The sequence below is a fragment of the Rhamphochromis sp. 'chilingali' genome, assembly GCF_963969265.1.
Source record: "Rhamphochromis sp. 'chilingali' genome assembly, chromosome: 2".
In the NCBI taxonomy this organism is placed as follows: Eukaryota; Metazoa; Chordata; class Actinopteri; order Cichliformes; family Cichlidae; genus Rhamphochromis; species Rhamphochromis sp. 'chilingali'.
In genome coordinates this window covers 47,596,224-47,620,069 of record NC_137930.1, presented here as the reverse complement: position 1 = coordinate 47,620,069, position 23,846 = coordinate 47,596,224, and the positions used below count along the sequence as shown (strand labels likewise).

At 42.2% G+C, this 23,846-nt stretch overlaps 1 protein-coding gene across 1 annotated transcript; it reads right to left on the bottom strand.

The window, feature by feature from the left end:
• Positions 1–15,964: 15,964 nt before the first annotated feature.
• Positions 15,965–23,559, bottom strand: api5 (apoptosis inhibitor 5). Its single transcript, XM_080876507.1, has 14 exons — positions 23,271–23,559; positions 22,218–22,379; positions 21,951–22,044; positions 21,795–21,860; positions 21,388–21,539; positions 20,247–20,453; positions 20,012–20,116; positions 19,289–19,378; positions 18,290–18,471; positions 18,044–18,137; positions 17,840–17,896; positions 17,593–17,672; positions 17,320–17,462; positions 15,965–16,605 (listed from the first exon to the last, which is right to left on the bottom strand). The coding sequence occupies exons 1-14, from the start codon at positions 23,340–23,342 to the stop codon at positions 16,526–16,528; spliced, it is 1,584 nt and encodes a 527-aa protein (XP_080732633.1). The 5' UTR covers positions 23,343–23,559; the 3' UTR covers positions 15,965–16,525.
• Between the last annotated feature and the right edge of the window lie 287 nt (positions 23,560–23,846).

Here is a 23,846-nt window from a genome sequence, read left to right as displayed (position 1 = left end):
AATGTTTAACTTAACAAAAACAACAACACGTTGCTGAGCATGGCGTCAGGAGTCAAAGAGTTAATCACGACCGTAAACCACTCGTCCTCACACATACAAAAAGTTGAAAGAATCTTTAATGATCTTCGTTTTAGAGGAAGGACAAATAAAATGAAAAGAACAACTTACCTCTTTTCTCTGGAAAAGTTCCATGTTTAATTTGTTTTTTCTAAGTTGCAGCTTTCAGTGCACCCCCTTCCCACCCCCCTTTCTACATAACCCCCTCAACTCCATGCACCTGGAAGTTACTGTATACCCCCCTCATATTTTCACCGCCCCACTATCACTGATGACACTGGTCTGCATTCAACTTGGCTCCCAGCATCCCAGCAAGCACACACTAATCACACGCTTATGGAGAAAGGAGGTATTTGGAATGTCGGGGGGGCAATGGTTAGTGCAAATCCAACCCCAGACTCCTATCCTCTTCCCTCTCGCCATGCGCCCTCTACCCCACCCCTACCCCCACCCTCCCCTCCTCCCGGTGTAGATATTTTTTTATTGGGTGGTCTTTTCATTTGCAACCCAGTCAGTCACGATTCTCCCCCACCGTCTGCACTGCACAGTGACTGCCTCTCTTGACGCAGCCAACGCGCACATTACTCACTTTAGCAGTCACGATTCGGGAATCCGTGTTTTTTTCACCGAAATTACACTCTTGGCGTTGAATTATTGAGCAAAATATGGTCCCTCGAGTGCGTATTTGCGGGTTTTGCCCGAAGAAGAACGACAGAATTGATGAGAATTTCTTTTTGGGGGGTTTGGAGAGGTGGAGCAGTGTATCGCAGGTGAACGGGATTTTTGTATGACAAATACCGGTGGCTGGTTGATTTTTATCTGTTTTGTTATTTTTTTGTTTGTTTGCTCGTTTTAATCCACTGTAGCTCTTTAGCCAGAATGCAAATGTACTGAGGAAATTGGCCAAAGTCGTGCACAGACTCGGGGTGAGCGCGCTCGTCGAGTCCCCAGTCGGGCTGCAGAGCTGTGCAGACGCCTGTAGCCTTGTTGTGATCTTTCCGTTCGCTAATTTAACACAGCTACCTTAAACAAAACGGGCTGATTCCTTCACAATTTGTCGTGGAGTAGATGGCTCTGATAGAAGCCCTCGCCGGGATGAAAAGTTATCGTGGGAAGAGCTCTCAAAAAGAAAGAAAGAAAAAAAAACCCACAGAAAACCCTCAGCTATTTCGCAGCTGCTCTTAAGAGCACTGCAAACTCTTTCAGTTCAAACCGCTGGATTGGTAGGGATGCGAGATGCGAGAATATATCCTTTATGATTTTGACTGGCACGCCAGGAAATCACGAGGCTGACGCCAGCAGGAGAAGAGCTGATCCAAGTCAGTCCGGCTGTACCTCTTTCTCTCCTTCTCTCTGCCCATGGCATCCGTCGAGCCAGTTCAAACTATACAGGCGGGAGGAACTGTATTAGAAACATCTTTCTTTTGGGGGGGGGGGGGGGGGGGGGGGGGGGGTGGCGGCGAGTGTCCCTCATTAGTAGATTTGGGCAACTTAGATAAGGTGGGGTGCTTCAATACTCTTTCCAGGACAGATGATTCGCTCAGTATACGAGCTCCTGGTTTCCAAACAGGAGTAAACAAAGCTTCTGGCTGCCGGGATCAACACCAACAAGCCCCCTTAACACACACACGCATCCATACAAACGCACATACAGTGAAGCACACCAGCAACAGCCCACTACTGCCACTTGGTGTGGTTTCAGCACCATTGCTGCTGGACAGCTCCCGGGTTTCCCCATGCGGTGTGCCTGGTCTCTGCTGCAGCAACAGCTCCTTCACATCACTCCCTCCTCTTCCTCTTCCAGCGTCGCTTTTCTGTCAGTAAGATTCCTCTTTTAAAAAAAGGGGGGGGGGGGGGGGGGGGGGAGAAGACGGGGGGAAAGGCGTCCTTAAGCGCTCATCAGAGAAGGGTTCCCCTCGCTTTCGCGGTTAAGCATAGAGATGGGAGGGAATAAAATAAATATGTGATAGAGACTCAACAGCGCCAATAGACAAAGGGAGTTTTTGCACTAGCTTATTTACTAAAAGGGGTGATTCCTACTCTGCAGGAAGGGTTGCTTCGGCTCTACAATCAAACATGGCTAGTAAAGCATGCCAGCAAAATCCATGCGTAGGACCGTAAGTTAAGGGGTTGTTTTTTTGTAAGTTTTATTTTTTATTTTTTGTGCATGAGCCAAAGTGTAAGGCAAAATTGGAGGAATAGAAACCGCACAGACACTCGGCAGCATGCACAAGCAATTACCACACAACAAAAAGTACACGGAATTAAATAAGTGTGTGTGCAAACGTCTCACTCACCAGTTTGCAGTCACGTCCTTGTTCGACACTGCAGAAAGAGAAAGACAAGAATTGAGATTTTAGTAAAGGGAGGGGAAAAAAGAAGAAGCCGCAACAAGAGTCTGGTAGAAATGCAACAGATTAAGTCCTCCATTTGTTGTTATGTAGGCTTACAGTGGCACGTCCAAGTTTGCTCAGGATCGCCTCCTTTTTATACAAGTGATACCCGTCTGTCTATTTCTGGCGCACGATCAAAACTATGATGCTATTTTTAGGTCACAGTACAAGGAAGGAGAAGAAGAAAAAAAAACACCCACAAAAAAGGCACTGCTTGGGATCTTTACGTGAAGAGCATGTAATGGAAATTAATTTTGCTTCTCCAACTCTGCAAAGATCCCCGAGTCCCCTCCGTTGCATCATTGCAGTGATTTTTTTTTTCCTTTCCCCCCCCCTCTCAACCCAGCGTGCCTTCAACAGCACCACCACGTCCGTCTCTTCCTTAAAACACGCCACTTTCACCACCTAACAACTGAAATCTGGAACTCGTCGACGCTGCCATTACCATCGACAATATTTGATGTCTTGTCGCCCTCTTCAGAATCTTCTCGTCCCAGTGTCACTTCAGCAGCTGAAACTCATGAACGCTAAATAGGTCCAAATGCTGATCAGCACGGACTGCCCGGCGGTCCCTGAAGGATTTTATTTTTTCTTTTAGTCGACATACGACATAGCACTCTTATATTTAATAATTAAGCTTTGCTGACGAGAAGACGAAAAATAATAAATAAAAAGCCTTTTTTTTCTTTTCTTTTTTCTAAGGGCTGCGTCAGTTACTAGGCATTGACGTCACGTTCAGATTCTCTCACTTTACAGCCCGGAGAGTCTGATTAAAGGCTGCCTTTCTGTCATCAGCTCTCTTCGAAAATTTGCCATGTGGAAGGAAAAAATATGAGTGATAAAACACGAGGATATACTGGTGGGTAATATGGTATGGACTCGTGGAAACTGCAGCTTTAGAGTAGGTTATCTCTTGGTGAAAACCCTCCTCTAAGCATCTGGCTTTCCAGCCACCCTCCTCCCACCCATGTCTCCCCCCCCCCCTCCCCACACACCAAGTGTCGGTGCTGTTTTGGTCTTGGAGAATTTATATCCCAGCATCCAGTGCATTTGGCGGGCAAAACACCCGTATCTCTACAGCAAAGGAGAGGAAAACACAACCTTAATCTCCTGTTTTCCACCGGTCGTGCCCACGCACCAGACCCCGCTCGCCCACGGAACAAACCCCCGGGAGCGCACACTTGTCGGTGCAAAGGTGTACAAACAAACCTCCCTCCACAGTATGCTCAATCTCTCTCCCAGCCCTCTTCTGTATCTATAACATCTTTACTGTAAGACCCTCTTTACGCGCACCAGGCCGTCCATCTGCACTCATGCCGCGTGGACATTCACGAGACTTTATCCGATGGGGCGGGCTGGCCTATGGTGGATGGTGCTAGGGTTTTAGAAATGAAGGCAGTGAGTACCAACTGAGTGGCAGCTACCTAGAAAAGTCGGCTCTGAAAGAGAAAAGGGCTGCGCCCGTCGCATCGGTTTGTGCTATTTTTATCCCTGCCTGTAGGCCAACTGTATGTCCGTGACTGCTGGCGAATGCATGTATAGGGACACGCTCAGAGAAGGGATTTAGGATATCCTGAATACCGAGATGACAAAAATGCACCCCGAGTAATCAAAAAATGAAAAAAGGAGTTTTATTCTTTGCGTATTTTGTAGTCTCTTTGGCTCTTATCACAAATGTATGAGTATAAAACATGACACAGCAAGTAAATATCTGATTTAGCTCACACAAAACAAACATTGGCTACACTACATGCAAGCACGTATGAGCACATACAGTGGTCTACAATCATTCAATCAAGGAATAAGCAGTGTCAGTGGGAGATGAAGCCAAGGTTTGCCAGCGCAGTGCACGGTGATCACCGCGTGGTGTCGACAAACCCAACCAGAGAACCTCCTTTAATTTTAACCCAAACTTTGTCTACCCCCGCCACCTCCACCCTTCCAAAAAAAAAAAATAAAAAACATTAAAAAACATTAAAAAAAAAAAAACCGGCACTCCTGACTCCAGCGAAAACCAAGACACAACACACTTTTTGTCCGAGTTCACATCACAACGAGAAGGTACTGCTCATCCTTCTGTTCCTTTCACTATCACAACTACTCCGACACAGGCAGGAGGCGTGCCTTCTGCAAAAACCACACAAAGATCTTTGTACACCAAGTCTGTCAAATGGATTTCTCAATTTTACCGGCCACACCTGCACAAAGTACAAAAGATTCACTTTTAAACGACCTTTAAGGCAAAAGAACAGTACTGTGCAGCGGCTTTAGCCACTCGAGGCGATTAGCTGCTTCTAAGCAGTTTTCGTTGAGTCATTTCCTCCCCCCCCGCATGCCAACGAGTTCAACCATAAAGTCAAGGATATAAAGAACTATCTACGGCAACCAGAAGAAATAAAAGTCCTGGCACCGATGGTGTGGCATCCAGAGAACTGTGATCTATGACAGTCTGAAACCACAGAGTAACTGTGGCAAGTTTTTGTCAAGGATATTCAAAATGTGTACACAAATGAACGTAGGTGAAGTGGTGCTGACTTGAAGCCAAATGTTACACAAAATACTTACTGATTCAGTTTCCGATTACCGCTTTTTGTACGAGGTAAACTTATCATCAACCTGTAACAACCTCTCCGCATTGGCACAACTTTAAAATATTCGTTTTCACAGCATCAAAGAAGTAATAACAAACTATAGAAAATAAAACAGCCTTATGCGTTTATTTTCACGTCATTAAACATTTTGGACCACAGTTTCTAATTTACCTTAGGATGTGAGTGCGTAAACGAACAGGGAGCTCTCCGTGGTGCTGAACAGCTCAGTCGCTGTTTGAGCCATGTGAGGGCAGCTCAACCTGCCTGTTCTGCTGAATCTTCTAACTTCCCTCCCAGACTTGAGTTTTATAACGACGCCACCTTATGTTGCTCCGGCGAATGCAAGTAGCATTTTGAGACTCACGGGACTAACAAATGCGGTTATATCGCGGCCATGAAAGAAAACAAGACAGCATGTACCTCCGAGGCAGCTGGCGACACGTGTGGGCTGACGCAAGTCCGCTGCAGAAAGTTGTTTACATGTGGAGGACTAAGGACGCATAACCTATAAGTTTATAACTAATACTCACGAATGAGCATCTACCATGCAGTTCTACTTCTTTGTCACGACGGGGGAGAACGCCGTTGTTGAGGCCGTAAAAGAAAAATCCATAAATATATACAGATTATGTAAACACAGCCTTGGGGGAAAAAGTGTTTTTTCCCAAAGTTTCCCTCTCTGTCTATCTCTTAGTAGTTACTAGGCATCTCAGTAGATCAGGCAGCCTGAAGCAGAGGATCCCCAACACGTGAATACTCCTACGCATTACCGCAGCCCGCTCTCTTTGAGTGTTTGCAAAATCCCATCTGCTGCCAGTATGCACACACAGACACAACCAAAAAAAAACAAAAACAAAAAACGTCTCACTGCTATTTTTAATACCCTATTCTGAACGTTCCCAAAGTTATCAGTGCGCAGACACCAAACGGCATCCCCTGCAATGACCCTTAAAAAAAGTCGCGCTGAGTATCCCCTTTGCAGGGAATAAAGACAAGTGGTGAGGTTAAGCTTTAGCAGGCAAACATTCACGACTACAAGCAGCATGTAAACGGATAGGCAACAATGAATACGTCCTCTTAAATGATCTGCATAACATTGCGGTCTTTTTTTTTTTGAGTCCCAGTGAAGGCGAACCTCACTTTGGATGGCGTTCCCTGCCACTACAGAACGTCTCGTGAGAATGCTGTTACCTTTGTCTTCAGATCAACCGGTTATGATGGGGGTGACTAAGTCCCAAAATATCCAAGCACGGTCAGGCTGCAAACTTCCCTAACTAGCTGCCCACGAATTGGGTTTCGCGCAACAAATAACAGAAAAAACTTACCTGCAATATTTCTTGCTTTCTGTGTCTTTATAAACTCTGTTTGAATACATGATTTGAGCAGAAAGGGGGACAGGGCAGCCTACAGTCTCTCCTCCTTCGCCAGGATGGAGAAAGTCAGTCCGTTGCGCGTCCTCTCCCTGTTGTTGTCGGAGGGTAAAATATTTGGTGTTTGCATTCAAGATTCAAGGACCCTGCTCAAAAGAACGGTGGGTTTGGATGGATGGTCTCGGGGAGGGGTGAGGGGTTTGGAAATGTAAAGGTGGCGGTGGTAGCCGGACAGGAGGGGAAGAGCACAGAGTTACAAATGTGCGCCTGATTATAGAAATAGCCCGCCAAATCAGGGGGACTTCACGCATTCGGGGAGGCGCGCCACACGATTCACCTCACGCCAAATACTCTTTTTTTTTTCTTACTGTCTATGCGTAGGCGTGCGTTGGTCTGCGTGTGTGAATTACTTCCAGACAGGGACGGAAAGCATGAATGGTGCAGGGTAAGCCCGACTGAAAGCTCGTGCAGTTATTGGAATTTCAAAAAAAAAAAAAGTATATAAAAAATGAATAAATGATTCAGGAGGAGAAAAACAGTCAGTGTAAAAACACTGGGAACTGTCTTGGGTGTTTCGACAACGAGATCTGAAAGCACCTCTCTTCCACTCCTTTCTTTCTCCCCCTCTCCATTTCTCTGTGCCTCTCTCTCTCTCTCTCTCTCTCTCTCTCTCCTCCTCCCTGGTCCTCTTCTCCAGCAGTGTGCTATTGACCTGCATTGACGTCATTGCGTCATTAGGTATCCCTTAGAAACACTGTCTTTCAAAAATAGTATCAGATTAATTCAGCTGGCAAGAAGAGAGGGGTGGGGCTTATGAGTGTTTGGGGTTGGGGCGTTTGGGGTGGGGGGTTGGTGGGTAGGTGTGGATGAGATGTGCCAGCATGTTTTATTCGAAGATTTTTACCCCCATTCACCACCATGACTGGGGCTGAGCGCTAGACCCGGCACCTCATGTCTGAGTGCTAAACAGTGGGGAGGGAGAGACACAAAAAACGAACTCTAATTCAAACTGAATTTCATATACCCTTATTAGCCACTGTTGCCGCAAATACACAAATAGGCATGGATAAATTACAGCACAAATAAGCAGAACACTGATTCAAATACAAATGATTCAGAAGATATACAGGTAGTAACAGCTTCAGAAAGTGGGTCAAAAATGAATTTCTCCCTCCTTGTTGCCTGTCTGTCTCTCCCTGCCTTCCTCTGGTCTTTCCAGTCTAAATATATCCTCCAGCCTCAAGCTGACTATGTTGACAACCTTTTCCCCATTTAACCTGCAGCTCTCGAGGTCCAAGGACGGAACACCATGCAGAAAGACAGATAGAGAGAGAGACAAACAGGTCTCACTAACAATAATTTTACAGCCTGTTGGGACACTTAGCAATGTAATTAGGCAACTCCTTTTAAAATAGGACTGATTGTTTTCACTGTTTTAACTTTGGCTTAAATTCTTAATGTATGCCTGCAACCACAGGACAGTTGTTACTGTCAGCACTTAACAGGTCCTTTAAGATGCTGGATCTCTAAAGGGTACTGTCCTGTTTTCAGTGGGACATTTTAACCAGCACAGAGGGCAAAAACAACATTTCCATTAAGCATCAGTAGAAATTCCAGTAAGTTTTGACAACAAGCTGCTATCTTTGTTGTCATTATACAACATTAAGGATATCAAAAGTAATTGCCAACTTTTGCGTCAATGACACATGCGTGGCTATAAAGCACACAAATGCAAACAGATGATGTTTAAGAATTTTTAGACTCATGTCTCCTCTGAAAGGTTGTTCTGCCATTCACGCAGCCTTCAGTAAGTCAGCATGAAAGAGAAGGAAAAAACGAACGAGAGAGAATGTGATGACAAGAGGTAGAAAAAGAGGCAAACCAAGAGACCATGGCTAAAATACTTCACTATCACAACTGAATTAGACCTTATGATTCATCATCTTGAACTGAGAAGCACATAATTCAAACACTGTAACAATTTAACACTACAATTCTTAGGTTTATCCTGTGAGAAATCGTGTGCCAAATATTCTAAAAAAAAAAAAAAAAAAAAGGTGTAAGTGCTATTTGGGAGGAGGAAGGTGAGGTATGTAATCTTCAACAGGGAAGAAAGATTTTATATCTTCACCTAAATTTGTGAATGTGTCATTAAGCAGCTTAAGTTACTACCAAAAAGAAATGGCAGATTAATGGTTTATCAAGAAAACATAGGTCATCTTAAGTGTCCTTAACCTCCTAGGACCTGGCGTCCATATATGTGGACATGACATTTTGGGTTGTCTAGACCAAAATACAAGATTTTGGAAGGGCCTGATATCCACTTACGAGGACATTATACTTCCACTGTTCTATCAAAATTTTAAACGAATATCCTCATATGTGGCTCTCATTTTTCTTAAAAACAAAAATCTAGTAATTCTTTGTTTTTACATTCATTGGGTCCCAATATGCCCAAATATCAAAGATAAATTACAAATGTATGCAATGGAAGAGCTTGGGTCTTATAGGAGGTTAAGAATCTTTGCTCTGGAGGTTCTGTAGCTGCACCTAACCTTCAACCTCTGTGCGCATGAAATGTTTCCTTTCATTATCCAATAAGAAATCCAAAATGAAACAACATGGAAAGAAGTATTGTCACAGGTACAGGATGTGGGGCTCAGATATGTGTAATCACAGGACATGTTGAGGAACCCACATGGGGAGAAATGTATCACAGAAGACGTCATCAGCACCAGTGGAAGTCACGCAGCACTCAGGGGTCAGTGCCAAGGCTGACGACAGTGATAGAAAGACAGAGAGTGATCCTGGGTGTGACTAAGACACTCCAATCATGGAAAAAACGGTGTGCTGTCCTTTCCTCCTCCATAATAACATAAACACACGACTCAGGCTGTTTGAGAGGAAATGTTAGTCTTGAGCAAAATGAAAAGACCACTCTCTCACTGTAGCCTATAAAGCTTCAACCCTCCGCCTTGTCCCCTTTTAGGGCATGTCAACAATAATACCTTCCAAAAACATCAGCTTTGGGTGTGTGATGGCCCCTCATCTTTTCCACTTGGATCTTATGTGTGTATATGGCTGTGTATCCATTGTATACACACAGGTCCTTTTAATTTGTTTGATGTCTCATGGCTTTCCATTTCAACTTGGGGGCTGCAGTCTCTCTAGGAAACAGTCGGTGTTTTGATCTGATGTTTACTATTGGGCCCTGGAGATGAAAGCAAGCATGCACATGGAAAAAAAGAGGGCTGCAAAAGATTCTTAGCAAGATGGTTGCAATGCTTTAGGCACTGCAACCATCACAAATATAGAAAGACGGCTTGATATAAGTCTGTCTAAAAAAAATGCCCTAAACATAAATAAAAAATGAAGATAATGTATAAAGGAGTATGAATTTGAAGTGAAATTAAGAGAAAAATAAGGATCTAAAAAAAATATATATATATATCGCAATTTATTTATTTATTTTGCCAGGTCCAAGCAGATGGTTGGTAGCATACAATCCATGTAACATTTGGGTGACGGCAGTTCAAGTTTCTGGTTCTAATGATTCGTTCAAAAACTTAATGAAGCCCAAAATCAAAGGAGAGTCTAGACCAGAAGATGCATTTCCATGTTTACTGTGTAGAACCATTTTTTGTTGAGAGTGTGTACACAGGGATGGCTGGCCAGGTTTTGTTTGAATTTCAAGCCCAGATTAAGCACCCTCTGCTCCCCTCCCTTCCCTGCCACCTATTTATTTTTCCATCTCTCCTGCCTAAATGATGTCAATGGAAGCAGAGTTATAGTGCTATTTATAGAACACCCCCCTCCCACACTCTCACTCTCTCTGTCACACACACACACCACCACCACAAACACACACACATAACGCTAGGCATCCTTAGCATCAGTCGTGTGTGTACTGTATGTGTTTGTTTTCCATGCTTGGTTATGGTCCGTGCAGGCGCACTTCCCTCTGCAGGAGGAAAAGGAGAGGGGGGCGAGAGAGAGAGAGAGAGAGAGAGAGAGAGAGAGAGAGAGAGAGAGAGAGAGAGAGAGAGAGAAGCCATTAAAAGGGACAGAAGCTAAGCGCGCCCTCTAGTTCTTATTCTTCTTCTTTGTCGCTGCTCTTCATTCACTCATTTCATTCATTCATCCCATTCCCGCTCACTCATTCACAGAATTCTTTTCTTCCCGCGGAGTCTGTGAATGGACAGACAAATGAGTTTAACGCTGAAGAAACCTGTTCAGCTGCTGTCATTTCTGGTTGGTATACTTTCCGTGCCGTTGGAATCTCCAGGTCGTGTCCATGTGCACACGCATGACCGTGCGGGTGTGAGGGGATGGGGTCAGGGGTCGAGGGGTGTCTTACATATTAAGTCTCACGGGACCACAGAGCACATAGTGTTCCCTGGGTATGGGTTGGAAGCTGTACGCATAGACCAATACTCTCTCTCTCTTCCTTTTTCTCTGTCTCTGTCTCTACTCGAGCCGCTCTGTCTCTTGACATTCACATGCTAGATTACGTAACGTAGTTGGGTGGTGGTGGGTTTGGGGGGGGGGGGGGGGGGGGGTGTTTAAATCTCCTTCCATCACAAATAAATACACGGTTTGCTGCACAAGTCTCTTCGATTGAGAAGAACTCATAAGTTTTTTTTGTTTTTGTTTTTTTTGTTTTTTTTTGGGGGGGGGGGGGGTCTTTTTTTTTTACTACCTTTTTTTTCTGAAAGGAGCTCGTGATAAACCCCTCATGCCCCCACCACCCCTACACACACAGATTCAGAAAGCATATTTTCAAACACATCTTTCATTAACAGGATAGTGTAAGCAAATTCCTACCTGCAGATGATGCACGTCATCTTGTCGCTTTACGGCCTGATATTTTTTTTCTTTCTTTTTTTTTTTTGGGGGGGGGGGGGGGGGGGGGGGTCCAAGGGCCCAAAAGCGAGAAACATAGAAATCGATATATGCCCCTCTTTTACATCCTAAAGCACGACTTTGGCTCTGTTGTGAGGCGTATAAGCCATTCCCTTGTCTACAAATGTTTCATGCGTGCTTCTTGGTTGTAGTGCTTATAGGGTCTAAAGGTTCTCTTGATTGCCCAAAAAAGCCAAGCCATCCTTGCCTGTTTGGCCATTTGCGTTTGTCTTTTGCGACCTACTGGATTAAAGCGTGCCTTCGCGTACACACACATGTAAACCCTCCCCGGGCTTGGCGTGCGTCTAAAACACGGCAGCGGAGAGAACGGCGAGTTAGTATTTATAGCGAAACTGTGTACATCCACAGCGGTCACACGTGCAGCAGCCGCTTCTCTGCACTCCTGCTGAAGTTGACATGTTAACACTCACTGGCTGCTATATTTAGCCCAGCCTCACAGTGCTGTTACTATTCCCAGCATTGTACATGAGGGGGCGGACGGTGCGGGCTTTTTTTCTAAAGGGAAGAAAAAGTTCCCTTCTCACAAGTGATTTATTTTTGCACGCACATTCCGGCGTGCTTTCTGCCACTGACACCTTATTAATTCAGGGACGCTGCAGTTAGGGCTGTCACGATTCCAATAATAAAGGGCGATGAGATAAAAGATTTAAGATTTAAGAAGAAAAATATGTGTGATTGAAAAAAAGGCAACAGCAATGAAAGTGTAGTCTGCAGGTGACAGCTGAAAGAATCAAACTACACTTTTATTCTGGATGAGCACACTGTTGTTAAACTCACACCTTCTACACTTTGAAAAGACACATAATTTTGTCCTCTAAATTCGAGCCGTTCCACGACAATTTAGTCAAAATCTGCTGTCACAGAGCAAAAATAATTGAATAAATAAAAAAAGTTGCTGCAAGCAAAGCTTCTTTTAGGTGCAGTTTGAGGTAAATCTTACACATTGTGTTTTCAGCATCGAAGACAACTTCTTCAGGCTCCATCTACGCCCAGAGAGCTTCAGCACCTTGGACAGCTCTCGTTAGGCACACAGACATTCATGAGGGCAGGGAAGGGTGAAAATCCAGGAACGGTCATCTGTGGTGGATATTTCTTTACATTAAAGAGTTAACCTAATGATGCTTGATGCCAAAAGTGGGGAGCACTTAAGTTTATTACTTCAGGGGATTTCTCATAGATACCTTTGGTTGGTCATTCTTAATGTCTTAATGTTCTTACCCCCGCAAAAATCCCCTTCACTCTTATTCCCATTCTAACTTCTGTATTTAAACAGCACCCCTATAAATTAAATTTAGAGTTCATGTGAGGCTTTTCATGCTGTTGGGTATAGAGAGGACACTTGAATATTAGAATAGATAGAGGAAAAAACCTGATAAACTGCTTTACTGCCAAGAAGCAGTCTTCCTGTCTACTGCTCTCCCTCATGTCTGTTCCTTAACTTCAGAGGCAGCTGCTGCAGTTTATACTCAAACTTTAAATTCTCTTTTTTCATGCATGCATTCCTGAAAAAATAATCACAAACAAAATTCCACTGCAGTCAATCACAATTCTGCATCGTATAGTGTACATGAGTGGAGCTTGGAGGACAAACAAGGAGCTTGTTAAAAGTCATGATACAAGGTGCCACGACACAACCTAGTACATTTGTCAGAACTGCAACAATTAAATGTACACAATACACAAAGTCATATATGCTCATAGCAGTAAACAATAAAATACACGGAATAAGCTTAACTGCAGTATGTTTACCAACACACACCCATTTATGACAGGTGTAGATTTGGTCTCAGCTCCGTTGAGGTATGAAGGCCTTACTTGATCACCCCACCAACAACACCCCCTCTCAAAGGTTGTTAATGAAGTGAGGAAACCCATCGAGTTCCACCGAGAGCTTCAAGACTGTTGATTTACCTTTACTTCTACTCTCACATGGGTTCGTACAGTCGCTCCTTCCCTCTCTCTTTCTCTCTGAGGGTCGTCTTCGCTTCTTCTCCCGCTGCTGCCGCCCACTCCTCCTCCACCATTTGATTATTTTCAGCTCCGTCATTGGTGTCTGTGTGCGTGCGTGTGTGTGCGTGCGTGCCACACAAAACGCATGTGCCAGGCATTTGCTGGCTGGCGGCTGGCAGGCTGGTTTGGGAAATACCTGGTCACGATCAATGAAGGGAGGGTTTTTCTTGGTCTCATAGCGCCCCCTACTGTCCCCAACCAAACTCTGCCCCAACGGCTTACCATAAACATAAACTTAGACCATAAACGCTACATAAAGACAAAAACGGTACAGTAAGAGCAAACAGAAACGATCAGACTATATTTAGTGTAAATATATTTTTTTCAAGAAATGAAAAATAATGAAATAAAGAAAGGGAGAAAACGTACATTACCACGAAATTGTGCTAGCCATTATATCACAGACATTTATGTCGGTTATTCGTGGACCATTAGCAGTTTTCTAGAGTACACCAGCACTCTACATGGCAAGCAGTGACCGACACAAACAGACCGGGTGGTAAATAATTCACCTTCAGTCATGACAAAGGGGGCGAAGCTTATGGGGGTAGCAGGGTGGTGGTGAGTGATTTAGGAATATTATTACTTTCTTTGCCCGGATCTCAGTGTTCCTCCATGCGCCTGAACACGAGCAGCAATACAAAGAGAGACAAAAAAGACACCGTGGAAGGTTTAAGTGACTCGTTCGGTGGAATAAAAATAGATCTGGCAACGTTTGGGAGGAAAACCCTGGCCTGGGTCGCCCTCTAGGGGGGAAACTCTGCAAAGACAAGAGGCAACCTGTGGACAGGTCTGGTTTGTATTTAAAATAAGATAAGATGACCTTTATTAGTCCCACAGGTGGGAAATTTGTTTCGTTACAGCAAAAGTGCAAAGTTATGTGCAAAGTTATGTAGCAGAAATTAGAAAACACTGGAATGCAATAAAATAAAATATTATATACAATAGAATAAAATAGAATAATATATACAATAGAATACAAATGCTATATACAACTCAGTAAGAAAATACAACGCTTATTTGTTCCTGCAGCAGCTGTGCTGCAGTAAAGCAACCAGAAAGAACATATTAAAAGATGCCACATTTATATAATGATCACTTTTGAATGCCGGATCATTCTTTCAGTGTAATTTAAATGTTCCTCCACCTTATACTTGGATCGCATTTCAAGCAGTGAGACAAGCTGAATGTTGTGTTGCGCTCCTCTCTTAACCTGTAGGCTTATATTTTCTTGTTTTTAACCGTTCGGACGATTTGATTTTCTCACTGTAAAAAGCTGCCACAGACGATTCAGAAAAATGGAGAGTTTGAGCGCCCCCACTGCTTCAAAACATCCACCTACACACACAGCACACGTGTTTTCACATGAGGACCTGTAGCGCCCACTGAGAGCTTACTCCGTGTGCATGTGTTTGTGTCTTGAATCTTTATTAGAACAAGTTTTGAACGGTTTTTTTCCCGAACACATTTTAGGACTTGCTTTAAAGTTACTATTCAACTTCAAGAAGCAAGATTAAACACATAAATACATGGTAAAATCTATTTAAGATTAGAAATCACGACAGCCATGCACCAAGTTAGGTTTGCTTTAGAGATGGACTGAGGTAATCCAGTACAGCTTGCCTCGTGTGTTGCTTCAATTACAAGTAAAACAACGTACAAAACCCTTTATCCTCAAAAATTCAGTCACTAAACTGTGAATCCAAACAACTGACTAGAGGGAGACGGTTAAATGTGTGTTAAAAAATAACATGTACTAAAACACCAGTTTCAATTATATTCAAGGAATAATATTCCTTAATCTTATCACGAGCACGGGTTGTGCAGGAAAGGCAGTCATATCAATGGTGACCACAGTTCCACATTATAAGGTGAAGTATTTAGGCAAAAGCCAAATCACAACTCTGGGCTTCAAGGACAAACACGCAGATGAACTGGGGCTATATCAAGCACCAGTAAAGGCTTATAAGTTATTATGTTGAACTGTAAACCAAAGTTTGTAGTTGATCCTGAGACTAAAAATATAAAGCTAAAAATGCACAAGTTGCCCCTTCTTATTACGATGCCTGTATGCATGTCTCAATGTGCCTAAAAGAAGCACATCCTCCACCACCTGGGTGTTTAAATAAAGTCTGTATTTAAACAAGGCAGCAACTATTTATATTCCTTTCTATTACTGAGAGCCAAATTCTACCCTTTTCTTCTTCAAAGCTCTGAGACACACACACACACACTTACCCGATTGGGGAGGGGAAGACTGATGCAGTCATATAGACAGGGGAGAAGGCACTCATGTGTATTCTATTTGTAGATGCCAGAAATCGTGGGCTAAATTTATCCCGTCTTCACTCTGGTTTGGTACAGATTTACGAGAGCAAACAGAAAAAGGGAAAAGGAAAGGCAGGAGGGTAGAAATGCCAAATGAGATGAACAGGTTTGTGAGTGAAAAGGTGGTGGGGCAGAAAGAATGGAAGGAGGAGAATTCAACAAGCTTGGAAAAGGTTTCAAAGTTTGATTCAAGTAGTGCTCTGATAAAAATCTGAAGATTTAGGGTGGAGGTGTTTTGTGTTATCCTGATGTGATACCAAATTTGCAATCTGACAACAAATACAACAAAACCTTATAGTTCATACTTCCATACAAGTTTATCATAAAAATCCAATGAAACTACTTCATTGATTCATACAAAGTAGCACAATCAGCCAATTGAAATTAAACTCAAATAAAAAAAAGAAAACCAAGATTAAATAAAACAGAAACAAAAAGCATTCATTAACATGTTGCAAAACAAGAGGATCATCATCTTTTTCTACTACAATCTGACAAAAATATTTATCGGTTACAACTTGGCAGTCTTTTGTTCCACAAAAATACACAGAATAATGTTTAAAACTCGAGGGGCAAAAACACATTTACATTTTTTTTATGACCACACATGAGAAGAATACAGGAAGTAAATGCTGAAGTGGCAAGTAGAAAAGTCTGTTTTCTGATGTTCTGAAGGCAGAATTCCCCTCCCCTCCCAAAACATAGCAAATAAAAATCCTCCGTACAAGTTAAAAAAAATAATAATTAAAAAAAAAGTTAAGTAGATGAAAAATAGTCCGTGGTGGTGTGGGAAAAAAATCCTGATGTGATGCAGTTCTATGAGCAATATGTACTCTGCGTTTGTGTGTCCGCCTCAGTAGATCCGGCCTCGGCTCCTGTTGCCTCTGCCTCCGAAACCTCTTCCGCGGCCTCCTCTGAAGCCACCACGCTGCTCTAGAGTGAAAAATGTCAAAAACAAGCAGGTTAGTGTCATATTGGACTTCAATCACGTTGTAAAAATGTCTTAACATGAGTGTGGCAGTGATCTGATGGGGAGTTGTGTGTCACAAACACATTTAAAATGTGCAGTTTTTCTCCAGTAAGCCATCCTTTTACCTAAACGAGATCCTGTTGCCCAACATTGATACGTAAACTGATATTTATTGTCAATGTACTATGAACTTATTTGTACAGTAGTGTAGGTATTTGTAGACAAAGGGCAGGATATTTGGTGGTGGAAATGTTCTGACTTACATTAGACTGTAGTCAGAGCAGTACTAAGCACTGTCATTGAGCAGTCTTTGGCTACATGAACTTCAAATGCAGTATATCTTTTAACTGTATACTTTCTCCAAGTGGTAGTGTACAATCAATATCATGGGGCTACACACAGTTTTGTTTTGGAGGAGTGTCTGGGTAAGTTGCATACTAGTAATTCTTCACTAGCCAAAGATGTCCACAAAATGACCCACATGTGAATTCCACTCAAGTTAAGGGTTCCAAGATTAACCCAAAGTCTGGGCAGTTATCCAAAGTTATACTGCAGATTCCAGATACAGAAAGGAAATTCTATTTGTTTCCTCTACTATAGCTGTCTTGACATAAAATAAATAATGTCAACATGTGACACAACAGTGTAAAAACCCCAAAGTGCCACCAAACACTCACCATAGTTAAAGTTTCCAATGGAGGCGCTGTACTTGCCACTGGGAGGATTGTAGATCTGTCGTGCGTCCCTCCGGGACTGAGGAGAGATCTGTTTTTTTGTGCTGCCTCCTGATCCCATCTCCTCAGTTGATGGACGCTTAAGCCTAAAAACAAGAAGAAAGGTATATGAAGCTCCAATTCAGATTCCACACATCAAGCCTCACTGCTACATTACAAGTATTTCTAACATCTCTGACTAGAAGTAACATTAACAAGAAGGAGGAGCTGACTTACGCTACAGCCTCTGCCTTCTGTACAGGTTTCCAGGACAGAGTGACTGTGCTCTTGTATGATGGAGGGTTGTGGAAGAGATCCTGCAATGGAGAAACGAAAAAAAAAGAAGAAAGAAAACAAACCCAACCAATTAGAAGACAGAACACAGCAATCAGCAAATTACATTTTATTCATCTGGTTTATTAACTGACCACAAAATATAAGCAACCTAGTGTGGTTTATTAAATTAGACAGGCTCACGCCTTACCTTGATGAGGACGTTGATGTTGTTTGTGATCTTGAGGGCCACCACTTTGATCTTGTTCTGATTACATAAACACAACTTAGTCAATGATACTTTACAGCAGGGCTGTTGAAAGAACAAAATTACCCTTTTCTGATCTGTCATTGATTGCTTAGTTAACTAGTTCCTAGTATATTAAACAATTACATGTCAGCTGACAGATGTTACCTCTTCAGTCTTTAGAGCATCTCCCGTCTTTCCTTGCAGTGCTACTCGCAGCTGTCTGATGTAAACTTGCAGGCCTCTGGCAAAATACTGTAACCTGTAAAACAGAAAGTACATTTAAATTTATAGTGACTCTATTAATTTAGTCAAAAGTGTGCTGATGATCTACGTCAAACACAACAGACTTGCTAAAATTCACACTTCGTGTAAACCATTTGATTTTATCAACAAACTGAGTTGATTCCTCACCTGATCTTGAAGTCTTTAAGGCGCTCAGCGTCCACTTTGTCAAGAAGGAAGTCTGGCAGCTTCTTGCCCAGCTGGTGGAAGCTGTACAGGAGACACTCTACATAGCTGAACTGTAGTTTGGGTTCCTCGCTTGCCGAATTCTCACCATTCTCCACTTCTTCTGGAGGCAGCGGCATAAACTCCTAAATAAACCAAAAAAAAAAAAAGTATGAAAAATAATGAAAATATTATTTGGATTAACGCAGCATTTGTCTGAGGAAGCTCAAACTTTCATGGTGATTTGAAATAAATGAATACAATATTAGACTGTTCCCCATTCAGACACTGGAAACATCTGTTAAAACAACATTTCAAACAAATGATGTGCCAGCATGTCAGTGTTTTCAGACAACTTTTTAATAAAAGGAGTTTATTTTATTGTTATTTAAGTACATGGGAAGAGCATTCCTTTTTTTTATTATATTAAACTAGGTATTGAGAATGGTTTAATTCTATTTATATTGGTACTGACGACTACATTTTGGGGATCGTATTGTCACTAAAACAGACCATATCCTTCTGAGAACCAAGGGGGAAAAAAAAGAAAAAAGAAAAGAATTTTCCCACTTTTTGGTGATTTCCTTCCTCTTTGGTGCTTAAAGAGGCCACCCAAACACATGCGATATCAATGGAAAGCCCAAGATGTCCTCTATTTAGTACATCAGGACTAAGCAGGGTAGCTCAAATGAGTCAAAAGATACAGACCAAAAGCAAATGTCCAGAGGACATAACTGAATAGGCTGATTATCAGGAGGATATGGAACAATGTAATCATGGAAAAGGAAAGAGCAAAAACTGACTGACCAGCCTGCATAAATGTTAACATAAAACAAAAAAAAAAAACAAAAAAATAAGAACGTTTCAGAATCTGAGAGAAACTACTGGTGGACTTGGATGATTCTGATGCATTTCCATGTATTCCTTATTCAGTCCAAGTAAAACAGGACAAGTCTTTCTTACCAGCAGCTTGGTAAACAGCATGTTGAGGTTGGCCTCCAGCTTTTCCATATCTCCACAGAACGGACTCATCTCAGCCAACAGCTTTAGCACCTACACAGAGACAGAGATAGAGAGAGCTTAGCAGATCTCAGTGTAATATGCATCGCTAATGAGAAGCATTGTTACATGGTGCAGACTAATGACCCATTAGCAACATGCATTTGGCTAACACCCCTAACAGGTGGCTGTCATGCTGCCTTTGTTTACTACTACAACTACTCACCAAATGTCAAAAGTTATGAATCTTGACCTCACACCAGTCACCATATTTGTCATGCCAGTCATTGCTGGGCTGAGCTGAATAAATACAACCTAGAAAACTATACTTTGTGTGCACCGCTACTGACCAGCAGAAATTTGGGGGTAGAATTACAGGTTTTCCACCAGAAAAGTCTGAGAGGGTGTGATCTGAATGTGGTTGAGGAAGTTTGTTGTACTCAACATAGTGATATCAATTTGCGCTTGATAGGTGCTCTGTCATCTTTAGAGATCACTGAGAGAGGGACACCCAGCAGGTTGATTTCCTCTTACAAGATATAAATACTGATAATACACAACTGTATTAATATTAAACTAATTTCACAACATCCACATACAACTACATAAGAGTGAGCGTGATACACTAACCAGTATTACATTTTAAACTCACTTCAGGATCACTCATTTACAGTTAAAGGTACTCACTTCCAACTGAATGTCCAACTCAGCCACAGGACTTGTCAGGGCGCTGAGGTTTGGCAGGACGTGTTCACAGAAGTAGGTTACAAAACGTGTGGAATGGACATTTTTCTACAAAAGACAAAAAAACCCCCAAAAAAACATGACTAATTATATAAAGTAACATAACTAAAAGTACATTTTAACTGAATAGACCACTGATTTTAACACCTCTGCTTTAAAGTGCATAAGTTGTACTTACAGAGAACAGTGGTAGGGCCTGGCGTGTGCACTGCAGCAGGCGGTCCACAGTGTCAGGGTCAGCTGGGTTGAGGGCCTGCTCCAGGAAAGCTTGCTCCACCACCAGCTCCACCAGCTGCTGCCTCCCATTTACAGTCTGCAGTACCCGTAGACCCGACACTACACGCATCAACAGCACAAACTCCTCTCCTGTCACATCCTCCATCACCTGCAGAGAAGAGAAACAACTGCTCAGAATGTGTTCTTGTCTTGTTATGCAAAAATGTTCATTTGTGACTTGTCAATTTTTTTTTTCCTACAGCCAACCTAAATTTGGTCAACAAAGATTTTTTTGCAATGCTAAATGCATGGTCCAATACCTACTGGACAGCTATACATGCCAATGAAGGACTGGGCCATATCATACCGTTCACGTTAATACCGGTATAATGTTGGGCAACGATAAGAAAATTAAATATTGCGATAGAATATGGGTAAAACGCGCATGCGCAGTGCCTTTGTTTTCATACGCACATGGCGGCGATGGAGAATGAGAAGGGCGAAAGCGGATTGTTGAATGAAACGGATGAACCAGAATTGGTTTGTAAAAATGCTGCAACTTCAGTGGTGTGGAACTGGTTTAGCTTTCGTCCATCAGATACACGACAAAGCACTATTTTTGGTAGAGCATGTTAGCGGGCCGTCGTTATTAAAGTGTTTTTTGGAAGATACGGCACACTCAAAATTGGTCCTTTGATTTACATTAAAAAAAAAAAAAAAAAACAAGAAAAAAAAAAAACACAGCTGCTTGTTTACGTGTTTACTCGCCCTTCTCTACGAAGGACCACTAAGGGTAGCTCAGTTTCGATGAAAGTAGCCAATAGGCAAGTGAGAGAAACTCACCTCTGCTTTTTAAGGTCATACCCAAAACAACTGCACTTAAATGGATTAAGCAAGGGTTGAGGGATTCACATCGTCACAGGTTAGTCGATGTCAGTAATTAACAAAACAAAGACAAGATCATCAGGCACACCCAAAACAATCAGCACTCTATACACACCCCTAGTCTAGACAGCCACATGTCTTCTCATGTAAATTACCCTTGTTACATTCAGACACAGAGCAACGATCACTCGTTAATCAGTTCTACACTATCTACAAACCTTCTTTGTTTCTGCAAAGACGTACTCCTCCACCTCCTTTGTCATGACATCCTCTGGCAGGGTCTTCAGTTTAGTTGACAGAAACTTGATGGCCCTTTCTCGCACTATATCCTCTCCCTGCAGGATCTGAGAGAAGAGTCCCCCAAGGGTTCCTGAATGACAAAAAAAAAAAAAAAATGTTGTGATATATATGGAGTGTCCTTTCTGAATAAACATTTAATACATGTGTTACAGCATGATATTACGCACAAGTAAATAAGTAAATATATTCTCAGGTAAATGTTTGCACTCCAATATCCCAGGGTTATAAGCAGAAAAAAAGCTGGCAAGGTGAACAACGTCCATTTTAATAATTAAAACAGGCCTAGCTGCATTTCAGTTTTCCCCCAGGGGAAAGAGAAACTCACCCCTGGCATCCATTTTGAAGATAGAAATAAGTGCTGCATTCACTTGGTTAAACTCAGCCGTATCATCTGAAAGCACAAAAACGTCAATAAACATTAGCAGAGATAAACAATACTGGTGGGGTCTGAGTAGCTTTGTGAAATCTGAAAAATTGTTACCTGTCTGAAGAAGCTGAGTGAGAATATCTGCAACTCTGGGGATGTTGTCACCAGTTGCAAAGCGCGGGAGCTCTTTGATGGCCTGACGTCGGATCTGGTCAATGAAAAGTACACAGAAAAATAAATAAATAAAATAAAAATGAATATCGGGAACACATTCAGTCCCTGAAAGATCCCCAATATCAATCTGGAAACAGGCAAATCAAAATTTGTAGCTACTGTTGGAGGTATTTAGATTCATGGCTACATATGTTAGTTAATACTCACCGAAACATCCTCATCTTCACAGAGATCTAGTTGGGCATTAATAGCTGCATCTGCAAGTTCAGGAAAGCTGCTGAAGAACTTGGGAATAAACTGTGCTGCCAGACGCTTCTCCTTGGGGCCACCCTTCACACCATCCACTATTACCTGGTAGGCATCTTTGTGCTGCAGAATGATGGGACATGGCAGTCGTTACTTGGGACAATAAATATACCCCAAGGTTAAGTATAGATCGAGTTAAACTCTGGGGACATGGGGATTCGAGAAAAACTAAAAGGTAAGAAATAAAGAAATAAAAATGGCATACATGTTGAAGGAGCACAGCATACTAGTCACTTTCTTTGTTGTTCTACCAACAAAAATCGGTTAACTGATTTTCAAAAGTCAATCTAATGATGGGTCTGGGGAAAAAAAAAAAAATCACAAAAAGTGATTACAGTTCTGTAGTTTTCAGTTTATTTGCAAAATGGGTTTGCTTATTTTTTTAAGTTTACCTCACTTAATCTTTTCAGCTTATTATATGAATAGTTATTAAAATGAAATCACTTTGTAAAAAAATCTAGCTCAGTCACAATAAACATATGCACCCCAGATATATCCAACATATTTTTTAAGATGTCAAAATGTTTAATAACGCTTTCATTTAGCTTTTTAATTTCTAAAACCTGAGCTTTATCATGGTTTCTGTATATGACCAAAATGTCCACGTATAGGATAACATCCTAAATGAGATAGATCGCGGTGAAATTTGAATAAAACTATCGCCGCTTCCTATTTGTGGCCTAAGTGAAAAAGTGTTTTGCGAGTGGACAAGTTTAAAACTTCATCTTGAAAATAATGAATGTAGTAGTAAACTTGGTTTGGCTTATGGATCGCCACGGCGAAGCTATTAACATTAGCCCGGTCATTACTATAACTAGCTACAGTTAGCTTAGCACACACAAACAAATGTTATGTAAACCAGAAAAGTTATCAACGTTGAAAGTAAAAGAATACACTGCTGCAAGGCAACATGAAAATGTTCAGTTTAAAACGTACAAGGTGATGTTTATTTACCTGACTGAGGTTGTCCTTGGCATCAGCAAGGATCCCGTAGCTACGATAGAGATCCTCAATTGTGACCGCCATCAGCGTGATTTCAAGCGACTGCTACTCACAGATAAGACCTCTGAAAAATCCACAAAGTAAAACCCGTCGCAGGTTGCTTTTGCTCCGCGCCGGACGACTGCGAAACAAACAACGCCGTAATGTGGAGAGCTACCTTGTCAGGAAACGGGACGGAAAGATGAAATTTCAAGAAGCCCCTGAATGAATACCCCTACTGCCTGTCTTCTTCGCGCTACTCTCTGGCGTGCTGGCTAAAAAAAGCTACGGAATACCGAGTGCAGCGCATGCGCGGGTTTGGCCAATCGCATAGCGTCAGCAGGCACGTGACACGAGTGTGCGCCAAATCGATGCGCAGTTAAACTACTCATGTCAAGAAGTTGTGTGGTCTGTGGCCCTAAACTAAGCGTAAACAGATAATACATTAACTAATAAGTACGGGTAAAGTAATACTATTTTTATTGGTATAATGCCCCTTATATATACATATTTTTTTTTGTTTTACACTGCTTGTATAGGCAGTGTAAA

Excerpts from the sequence above, each read along its gene's own strand:
- api5 (XM_080876507.1), bottom strand. The coding sequence starts at position 23,342 with ATGGCGGTCACAATTGAGGATCTCTATCGTAGCTACGGGATCCTTGCT. Across the intron at positions 21,861-21,950 it reads CACTCAGCTTCTTCAGACAG|ATGATACGGCTGAGTTTAAC; the intron begins GTAACAATTTTT and ends TTGTGCTTTCAG. Across the intron at positions 19,379-20,011 it reads AGTTGGACATTCAGTTGGAA|GTGCTAAAGCTGTTGGCTGA; the intron begins GTGAGTACCTTT and ends GTCTCTGTGTAG.